This window comes from Perna viridis, chromosome 4 (assembly GCF_037379345.1).
Source record: "Perna viridis isolate PV_CMFRI_1.1 ecotype Kerala chromosome 4, ASM3737934v1, whole genome shotgun sequence".
Classification (NCBI taxonomy): Eukaryota; Metazoa; Mollusca; class Bivalvia; order Mytilida; family Mytilidae; genus Perna; species Perna viridis.
The window spans coordinates 17,288,614-17,299,978 of NC_142448.1; the positions used below are offsets into that span (position 1 = coordinate 17,288,614).

General features: G+C 31.3%; 1 protein-coding gene across 3 annotated transcripts in view; it reads left to right on the top strand.

Annotated features, from left to right (window-relative positions):
* Nucleotides 1-10,660, top strand: part of LOC148619112 (uncharacterized) — a 28,572-nt gene extending 17,912 nt beyond the window's left edge. For all 3 annotated transcript variants that reach the window (XM_088578673.1, XM_088578674.1, XM_088578675.1), the window contains 12 exons: nucleotides 231-278; nucleotides 1,256-1,414; nucleotides 2,048-2,155; nucleotides 3,051-3,190; nucleotides 3,582-3,700; nucleotides 4,008-4,130; nucleotides 4,359-4,502; nucleotides 4,978-5,196; nucleotides 5,755-5,892; nucleotides 6,130-6,244; nucleotides 7,657-7,832; nucleotides 8,021-10,660. In XM_088578673.1, the coding sequence (XP_088434799.1) occupies nucleotides 231-278; nucleotides 1,256-1,414; nucleotides 2,048-2,155; nucleotides 3,051-3,190; nucleotides 3,582-3,700; nucleotides 4,008-4,130; nucleotides 4,359-4,502; nucleotides 4,978-5,196; nucleotides 5,755-5,892; nucleotides 6,130-6,244; nucleotides 7,657-7,832; nucleotides 8,021-8,092 (1,561 nt within the window). In that variant the 3' untranslated portion in view covers nucleotides 8,093-10,660. The remainder of the gene's footprint in view (nucleotides 1-230; nucleotides 279-1,255; nucleotides 1,415-2,047; nucleotides 2,156-3,050; nucleotides 3,191-3,581; nucleotides 3,701-4,007; nucleotides 4,131-4,358; nucleotides 4,503-4,977; nucleotides 5,197-5,754; nucleotides 5,893-6,129; nucleotides 6,245-7,656; nucleotides 7,833-8,020) is intronic.
* The last annotated feature ends 705 nt before the right edge of the window (nucleotides 10,661-11,365 follow it).

Genomic DNA, 11,365 nt, shown 5'->3' on the forward strand with positions numbered 1-11,365 from the left:
AGGGAAGAAAAACGAGTTCGTTGATTCTTGAATTCGTTGTTTAGAGATTTTCAGTGTATACATCAAATGAAATCTTCTTTTCATTGCTAACCAAAATTTGTGGTTTGGCTTACCCACGAAATCCGCAAAGATTAATATTTTTTTTCTGTTTATTGCTCATTTTCTTACAAATGAGGAGTAAAAAAAATATTCATGCCTTTTTTGTAATCATGATTTTGTTTCAATTTCAGCACCAGGTTAAAGATGTTAGAAGAGACACATTCCAGTAAAGAGAAAAGGTAAACAGATAAAGATGATATATTAAATTCATTTTTAGATGATAGAACTCATTTTTACTGGAAAATTATCAAACCATTCAGTTACACAGTTTATTTCTGTTGTGGTTTTCATTTTTGTGTTTGTCAAAAATTATTTGGTCGAAGAATATTTAAGGAATCAATCATAATTTAATGAAGTAAGTACATTTTTAGAAATAAAGTCATCAGACATTATATTTGCTTAGTCTTACGTTATGTTGCTTCAGCTTGCTTATTGACTATAGCTTATTTTGTATTGTGCGTCTTATTTAAGTATCAGTCTTTACTAAATCAGGCAGGAGGTGAATCATGCATGACCAAATCAGACAGGAGGTGATTGATGCATGTCAAAAACCCACCAAATTTACTTTTATTTCTTATTCAGAATCAGATACAGATCACATAACCAGTCTTGGTTTTTCATTTGGGTGTTGCACTTTTGAGATAAAATTTATATAGACTGTACATGAAATTAGCACTTAGCAAGAATTATTGTTCTTGATTGGCTTTGATTTGGTTGGTTTTAGTGGGAGATAAATGTATGATTTCCTCAAAAGCACAGATTTGAATACAAAAAAGACTTATATTCCTCAAAAATACAGCATCTGAAGATTAAAAAAATATTTTTGTTCCATGGGTTTTTCTACACTATTTAACCACCTATACCATATGCAGTGTTTGAATTTTATATGGACTGGTACTTAATATATGCCTGCATGCTTATGTGTTATAATATTTGTATATCTTGTGTCTATTTTTTTTATTATAATTTGTTATAAAAGCTCATGAGAGCTTATGTTATTTTTAATATGAAACATGACTTTAAATAAAAATTATTTAATTACTGTTTACAGGATTTGTCTGTGTAGTTTGTATAGAGTGTGGTAGTCGATTTTAAAAGGTATAGATGAATTTACATTGTTAAATGTTCATCATATTTATTACATTAAATGTTACAGATTGAGAGAAGAAAATGAGCAGCTGATGTCACAACATCTCACCAAACTAAGAACAGTAGAGCAAGAAAAATCTGACATTATTTCACAGAACTATAAGAAGATTGATGAAATGGAAAGAGAAAAGATGGAAGAAGTTAGCAGAATAAAGGAAATACATAGGTAATAAGATTGGTTTAATGTGTGAGATAAAAAAAATAGATCCTTATAGTGAGAGAGATTCTCCTTCTGGTAGGTGTGGGTTAAATTATTTTTCTACTCAAGATCCCCAAAATGTAACTTAAATAAGCAAGTTAAAATCTAAATTTTACCATTGAGAGTTAGGAAATAAATTTAATCAAGACTTGGATGAACCACTGAAAGAGTATTGGGGTCTCCCATTATATCTGTTGAAAAACACCACATTGTTGAAAATTAAATCATTGCCAAGAAGTATTATGCATTTTTATCCACTTTTTAAAATACTTTGATTATCTACAAGGCAGATTCGTTTGCATTCTTGAGAATCATTATGATCAAAGGAAAATTTTAGGAATTTTATTTAAGTTTGATGGATATCAAAGGTCTATTTATTCATTAATAGATTTCAGTATGAGACAATACTTTAGACATTTATCTCTTAATCAATTGTTTTTCTATTTCCTTAGTTGTGTAGGTTATGACTTGTTGACAAATCACAGATTTTGAATATATATAATGTAAACTGCTTAACAATGATTCACCTTTGGTTTATATCACTGTATTATAAACCATTAATATTTTTCCTGGATTAAAGAAAATAATTTGTTTTTGCAGGAGTGCCATAGAGCAATTAAGGAAAGACCATGATGAGGCTATACAGAGACTTAAGATGGCCAAAGATAGTCAGATAGAGGCTGTAGCGGTCTCGCATGATACTACTAAGTGAGTGTAAAAAATTAGGACTTTTGTTTCTCATCTGTGAAATTATTACCCTAGGGGTGAACAGCACCAATACCAAACAAAGTTTCAAGACCTATTTACCTTTATACATACACACATGTATTAACACAAAAATATTCAGTGGTACAAATGAATGTCATCGTATATTTTACCTGTGTCACCAAAAGTGGAAGCCAGTCTAGTAGTTGGGTCACTCCATCCATCTATCCGTCTGTCCATAACCCACCAAATAGTCATCGCAACTCCTCTGAAACTACTGTCAAGAAATTCCTGAAACTTGGTACATAGCAAGAACACCATATGTAGTTGTGCATGTTTTGAGGAAATTTTGATTCTTTAATTTTTATGGGAGTTATGTCCTTTTGAATTTTACCAAAAATCATCATGTATCAGCTTGTCATCACAACTCTTCTAAAACTACCCATCAAATTTTCATAAAACTTGGTATGTAGCAAGAACATTACATGTAGTTGTGCATATTATCAAGAAATTTTATTTTGATTGTCTAATTTTTATGGGAGTTATGTACTGTAGTTCGTATAACCATCGTATCCCATCTGTCGTAATTTTTTTCTCAGCAGCTATAAATCACAGCTGCATTACAACACAGGTCCAGACATCAATTGGTCTACTTTTTAAATGTGTAATCAATGTGTACTGAACTCTATTGACAATTCCCTTAGGAGAAAACAATAAAATGTTTAATGTTTCTTGTTTCTTGTACTGTTCATGACTTTTCTTTCAATGCATTAGGGAACAAATGTTGTGATAAAGTCATACATCACATTTTTGTTTAATTTATCTGTGTTATATTTAGATATCATTTTATTTATGTGAGAGGAATGATTAAGATCAGTAATTGAGATGTTATTTGTAGGTCATTAGCTGTAGCTGTAGAATTGATACAATCTAATGCCAGAGATGTGGGAGAGTTACAGAAGAAGTTAGATACCTGGCATAGTATGGGTATGGACGAGAGAGAAATAGCTATTAGGTCCAAGGATGAACAATTAAAAAGTAAGTAGTTAGATGTTTTATAAATATACAAACAATGTTTTAGTTCTTGATTGATTTTATCTGAATTTTTATTTTTTTTCTATTACACAGTAAGATAGTATGGTAAGAAGTGCATAGGATGATCCTTAGTTTCAGAGGGACTGACATGTACAATAGTTTTCCTCGAGTCAGTTTATATCACTATCTTTAAACAAATATACAGAACTTTAGAAATTGTTATGGATTAAATACAGCTAATATTTTATTCTGTTTCAATGATTTTTTTTAAATATTATTTATCTATTTTCATAATTACAATAGTGTAAGTGGATTTAGATTCAGTCTTTTATTAGCATTATGTCTATTAATATGCAAACACTATGATTTTGGAAAATTTTTTTTCTTAATTTAGTTTTACAAGAAAGATTACGAAAGCAGCAGGATGACAACGACAGTGAAAGAAAGCGTTTGGAGGATTTAATTACTCGATTAGAAACACAAATCAGGGAACAGGGCAGAGTTCATGATGAGGTCAGATTTAAGAACTGTTGAGAACAAAATCTAGATTTATAGAATATAAAAAAATGTGAATGTCATGCTCATGTCATACATTGGCTTGCCAGGTGTGGAATGGCAAAGAGTAAAACTATCTTGCCTGTTATTTGGCCATTTTTTGGGGTTGTATTTTGATTAGCCTCATACTCCTAGTCATTTTCCATTTGATGAAAATTTCTGTAATTAAATGAGCAATATATCAAAATTTAATTTCAAACTATGTCTTGTCTTTTTAAATTACACATTTATTAATACATTGTACCTTTACCACACCTTATTGCAGGAGAGATGGAATTTAAAACAAGAACAAAACAGGGTACAAAGCTTACAGACCACATTAGAGGAAGAAAGAAAATTATGGACAGAGCAACAAGCTAGGGAAAGGTTTAATATTGAGAAAATCAGGGTATGCTGCTGGAAATTAATTACTAGTAAAAATAATGAACATAGCTAATTTTTCTAAAGGTGTTTTTACTCACAGAAGTTCAGAATTATTCATTTGTATCACATTTAAGTTTTAAGACGTAGTTCAAGAAATCACATTGCAGTAGCAAAGAAGGAATAATAGACAGTATTAATATTCATTTGTCAATAAGATTTTTCAAATTTTCATTTTGTACCTATTTCAATATAGGAGTCATTGTTAGAAGAACAGAAGTCAGTTTTATCCCAATTACACAGAGAAAGACAAGCCTTGGCCGAGGAGAGAACTCAGTTTATGGTCACACAGAAAACAAGGAGGGACGATTTGGAAAATTACACTGTCAAACTTTCTCAAGTATGTATATATATAGTAATGGCAAACATTTATGGAGGTTAACTGTAGCAGCAGGTTTATAGTTATGAATTATCTGGCAAGGACTATTGGCCTGTAGAGTATTACGAGCAGATATGGTTCATTCAAGTCCTTGCACTTTTTTTTTCAGAATTTTAAGTAGTGAAATATATGTTTTTATACCAGAAATGATGGAATACCGTAGAGCAGGAAATTTTCAAAGACTGCTGATTTTGGCAAATTTCAGTGGTCTGTCTAAAACACCAAAATAAAATTCGCCAAATAATGACTCTGGGTTAAGAACTTCGTGCACACTTAACATCTGCCAAAATAAGAAACACCAAAATTTACCTTTTCACCTAAAAATTGCCACAAATTACACCGGTCATATGGTACCAGATTGAACAGGGTAAATCATCAATGCAGATATATCTAAAATTATTGTGGCTGTCAAACTAATTTAGTTGTATTATTTCAGGCCAAGACAGAGTTTGATGCAATTATGAAAGCTATATCTGATGAAAAAAACAAATCATACAGCAGGAAGGAAGAATTAGCCAAGGAAGAACAAAGAATGGAAGAGGAAAGAAACAAACTGCAGACTGAGAAAGTAAAACAGAAAGCTAAGGAAGATGAACTGATAGAAAATGCTCAGATTATTAAAGAGAAATCAGAACAAGTAGATGAATATTACTTGGTATGTAGCAAAGAGTATACTATCATGTATGTAATAAAGAAAATGCTATCTGGTATGCTATAAAAAGATAATTCTCTGGTATGTAAAAAAGAGAATATTTTCTGGTATCCAAGAATGGAAATGCTAACTGGTATGTTCTCTGGTATATAGTAAGAAAATGCTTACTGGTATGTTACAAGTATATGATCTGTATATTCATGGTATCATACCTTAGTATTTTTTTCAGCTAGAAATAAAGAAACTTTAATGGGAATATGAAGATTGGTAATTAGCTTCAGTATGATGAGTTATACTTAATGTGCTTACTGTACTTGTCAGTCACATGGTTAATTCTGTTATCAAACTGACAACTAAACTCATTGATTTTTTAAGCAGAAGTATCTATGCATTTGAGTACATTTTTTTTTATTACTTTGAGATATCAAGAGAGAGCTCTATATAGTTAGAAATGTTGTTCAGCAAACTTGTTGCCCTCTGATATTGATAAACAAATAAAGAGCTTGTACTTAACAGCTATATTTTATTGATATACCAAAGCTTTTTGTGTGACTGTTTCAGGAGGCCAACACCAAGTTTGAGGAGGGTATGATGGCTTTAGAGCAAGCCCAGAGGATAGAAACTGAGGAGAACCAGAGGTTGGATAAAATACACAAGCAGATGCAAGCTTTTCAGAACAAAGAGAAAGAAATAGCAGAGGTATATCTGGGATATACTAAAACAAAATTCATGTTTTTTTCAATTTCAGTAGTTATGTAACAATACAAAGTTTTTAGTTTTTACAGTTCAATTATGTATGTTTTATGTGCCTTATAGCACAAATGGCTCATTTTCACTGTAATAAGGATAAGATAAGTTTGTGAATTATTATTCATATTTAAATCTTGTACAAGAAATTCAGGTACTTGAGATGAACTTTCCATTTTTTTACTTTAGGAGAGATTAAGATTGTCTAAGGAGAAGAAAGAGGTAGAGAATCTAAGAAGTGCAGCTTTATGTCCAAACTGTAGATCACCATCAGTTGGTGGTCATGTAGTAGCTGGAACTAATGGTAAATAATGAGTAATCCACCTATTTGCAATGTATTATCATTGATTTTTATTTTTATTAGCTCACCTGGTCGTCGTCATCTGTCCTAACGTCGTCCATTTTTCAGTACTCTTCTCCTTTGAAACCACTAGGTATAATTGTTTCTTGGGGTATTCTGCATAGAACTAATGTAGGAGTTTTTTTTATGGGTCTACTGTACTAAAAATAGAACATAGGGGTCAGGCAGAAGTTTTCGCATATATCTCCAAAACTGTAAGGTTTAGCCAAATTCTGACGCAGGTAAAAGTGTTCATTGTGGTGAGATCTATCTGTAGTCAAATTTTTTGTTTTAATTGTTAGGCCGTGGAGTTACTGCCTTTTTTCGATGTTCTTTGCTTTTTTTAATGTTTTTTCTTCCAAAAATCTTTTCTGACATTACTTGACTAATTGGAACCAAATTTGGGATGAATATTCTATAGGGTATTCTGCACAGAAGTGATGTTGGCAGTTTTTATCTGTTGAAAAACATGGCCACCATTACTAGAAATAGAAAAAAGGGGTCAGACAGAAGTTTTTCCACATATATCCCCAAAACCATTAAGTTTGGCCTAATTTTGATCAGGTAAAAGTCTTAAGCAGGATGAGATCTCATCTGATCAAATTTTCCTTAGAGTCTGCTAAGCCATGTTGGAATTATTGCCCTTTTTGATGTTTTATCCCTATTTTTAATGTTATTTCTTTCAAAGTTCTTCTCCTCTAAAACTACCAAACCAACTAGAACAAAACTTGGTATAAATATTTCATAAGGTATTCTGCATGGACCTGATGTTGGGATATTTGATCTGTCGGAAAACATGCCTGCTTTTGCTAAAATAGAATAAAGGGGTCAGTCATATGTTTTTCTCATATATCTCTAAAAGCGTTAGCTAAATTCTTTCATTTGTCAAAATGATTCTTATTATAAGGCCTACAAAAGTCGGCAAGGGATCAAAGTTGTTGTTAAAGTTATTGCTTTTGATAGGTGAAAAATTCTGATTTTTTTTTTTTAAGTTTCCAGCCAATATCTTGGAAACTGTGATAGATAGAAAGTAACTTTCCATTGCTGAAATAATAAGGCCTACAAAAATCTGTGGGGGATGAAAGTTGTCGGATGATTCCTTGTTTGAGTTATTGCCCTTGAAAGGCATTAGCAATTATATCTGCATATGTAGGAAATATAATTGTTAAATTTACTTGCAATGTATATTTTCATGTTTATTTCTAATATATATACAGTAAAAACAAGAAAATTGGCTTTGATATAACATCAATGCTTTTCTCAAAATGAAACAAGAACTGCCAAATGGGGTTACAGCTATAAAAAAAAAAATCCAGCAGATTATTTTATCCGGCAATTTCTCTCATAGTGTTGCATTGATATAAAAAATTTTTTAGGTCATGTGTCAAATGCTGTAGTGAATGGGCATTTCCCAGGTGTACCATCTACAACATATCACCCTCATACTACACACTCCCGACCTACACCAGGTCGACATGTCTCTCTCAACTCTGTGGCAGAAACCATTAAAGCAGATAGGTCAATAAGAATGTGGAAAATGGAAGCTTTCAAGGTAAATTATCATGATATGGTTAAATTAATATTATATTTAGCAATCGTACATTATTTTTAATTTTTGAAAATATTTCCATAATTTGATGTATTCGATTTTCTCTCACATGTAGAAATATGAAATCATCATGTATCTTTTAATGTAGTATTTAACAATAACAATACATATACTGGGTATATACTTTGTAGGATCAGAAATATTTAGAGGAGCAGAGTTTATTCCTGTACTCACTTAAACAGATGCCTTATAGTAACCCATGACATTGGAAAGAGACCACTGGAGAACATAACATTGTGCCAATTAACATGATTTATCCATACATATTATGTACAGATTCTGTAATAATACATTTGTTACATACCAGTGCTTCATCCTGTTTCTCCATTGTATATATGGATATTCTAGTCCCCTGTACAATGAGGACTCATTTTGATAAAGTCTCCACTGTATGTATGGATATGCTAGTCCCCTGTACGATTAGGACTACAGTACCAGAACCGATCCATGCAACAAAAATTGTGATCGGTCATCGGTCACCGATTAGTTTCCAGTCAGTCATCGATCCGTCAAACCGATCCATTAAACCTGTGATCGCATCACATGACCACAGAGCGGTCACTGTATTTTACTGTTTTCATTGTTTTCTTTTCAATTTTACACATATTTATATAATGTAATATATTTAAACATCAATTTATACTTTTCTTTTACATTTCATTTATTTCAAACAGATCTTACGTCATTTTACCTAACAAAATTGCGATCAAATTGGTCACCAGTCATCGATCCGTCAGTGATCAATCAGTCAATGGTCATCAATCCGTCAAATCGTTGCACGGATCGGTTCAAGGACTGTATATAAAGTCTAATTTTTATATGGTGTGCAATGCATATGGCAAACAGCAAATATGAGGCTTACATTTTACAATAATGAAACAAATATTATATTCAATCTTTTCTTTCAGCCACCAGGTGCCATGCCTGAGTCAAATAAAAATTGTTTTTAAGTAAAATTTTAAAGTAAAATTTATGATTTAGTTCAGTTTTGGCAGACTTGATACATGTACATACTTATAGTGCATTGTATGATTTATGTTTCTAAAATGATGGTGTGCTACGTCTTAATGTTGGTAGTATGTGAAGTGAGTATCCTGGCAAGAAAATTATATACAAATAAATAATTTAACTTCATTGCAATATTTATGAATCAGATTTTGGATGTTTTCATGAGGTCTATGCAGCCTATTGCTATTAATATCTTTTAATTTCCACTTCACAAATTCTAGAAAAGTGTATTAACAAATCAAAAGATATTGTCTATGCATCTTTTTGGTCAGTTATTCAGACAGCTTTAAAGTCTTGATTTTCAAGTGTCACATTGAAAGAAATGGTCAATTTTTGCATGGAAATGTAGACAACAAAAATTTCCATGGTCATAATGTGTTTGAAAATTAAATTTTCTAGCTATGGGAATCTACAATTACTGAAGTTATTCAATGTGAAATATTTAGCATGTTACTTCAAATGTCATGCTTCACTTGCTTTAAGCTTATCTTTGTAATTGAGTGTTGTAAGGAAGAGGGAAGATCTGAGCATTGTGCTTTTTATCTGTGTGAAGTTGATTTTCATGTGATACTGTGAATGTATCATTAGTAAGATTCTATTTTATCATTTTTTGGGGGAAATTTCGTCAATACTTTGTGGAGATTTTCAAGTTTTCAAATTGGAATTTAATACTTCACAAGGGATTATGGTGACTACTTAACCATGAAACAGAAAAAAATAGGTACTCTTTATACATAAAACATTCATGACATGACATCAACTCATATGAAACGACTGTTTTCATGTGTTATATCGTTGTATCTGATATTGCTGAAAATATTTGTTACGATATTATAGGAAATATTTGTTTTGTATTTTTGTCCTGTTGAAAGGGCAGCTAAACTTGTAAGTTTTGTCTTCAAACACATGATTTTTTTATGATTAGATAAAAATACTTGTAAATCTATGCTAGAATTCTCATGACTTACAACTGTGTAGAAAGCAACATAATTTCAGTTGAGGTTAATGCAGTGTTTGGTCTCAAGATTGTTTAAGTTATACATGGCACCAAGCAAAATTCAAACACAGTCTATGGTAGAAGTGATTGATGGTATAGAAAAACCCACTGAACAAACAATGCTTTTTCAGTCTATTTAACAATAGTCTTTTCTGCATATAGATTTGTATTATTGAGAAAACCATACATTCATCTCCAACTAAAATCAACCAAATCAAAATAACTCTTTAAATTTCTTACAGAACTTATATAATGTTTGTCTTTAGACTACAACAACTGAATGTCAAAATAAGACTGGTTATGTGGTCTTTAAATGTTCTGAATAAGAAGTAAATGTGAATAAATGTGTTAGCAACTAGTTGTTTGTAGAATGTAATGTACTATCCTAATTCTATGTCATGTTTAAGTGCCAACATTATTTTCTCCTCGTCAGCTGTGTAGAATGTAATGTACTATCCTAAATTTATGACATGTTTAAGTGCCAACATTTTTTTCTCCTTGTAAGGTGTTTTAGTACTGTCCTTTCTCCTCATCAGCTGTTTTAGTACTATTCTTTCTCCTTGTCAGCTGTTTTAGTACTGTTCTTCTAGTACAGATTAAGAATCTTCATATTTGGTCTCAGTTGAATAGTACATTTTTATCCATTAGAAAATCTTCAGGAATAACTATTTTTTAAAAGTATTTTTATTGTTGTGAATTTTTATGATACATATGTACTTATAAAGTAGTCTGTGATAATTTTTTTTATTAAATATATATAAATGAATGAAATGACTTTTTATTCTTGAAGTATGTAAAATATTTTAATCTAGGCATTTAAGTATTGTACAGGATAAAACATACATGTACAGCTAAAAATAAGTTGTTCCTCCTGAATTTAAATGTAATTGGTTTAAAATTGAAGGAACCAGGCGAAAGTGTTGGAGTTATCCTAGATTAATACTTTGGTCGATTATTGTTTCTACTTTTATATCATTTGTTAGGCTTGTTCATGTACATGTACTTCACCTTATCATGGTGCTACATGATGCCTTGCATTTTATGGGAAGATATTTTTTGTGTGTTGTATATCATTCTTTAAATACTGAACGACACTAAATGCTTTGAGGAACATAACTTTTTTTTCTGAGTTCGAGCCATCCAAGGTAAAATTATATTGGAGTAATGGGACTTTAGCTAGGACTGTGAAGTCATCTGAGATTTTGACTCTTCCAAGTTCAACACATCAAGGTTCGACTGTTTCTTGGTTAGGACATTATCTGAGTCCACTAACAAGAGCTTATCAAGTAAATTGCAGATAGGGGTAGTACAAAGCAGTGATCATATGGTCTCTTCTTTAAATGCATGAAATTTCATATTTCAATCAATCAATTGAAGAGTGAGCCTGCTATAAAGTATACCCTTATAAATATTTCACCATACTAGTACATGTATGTTAATACATGATTAATGTCCATAAAAATACTGACAT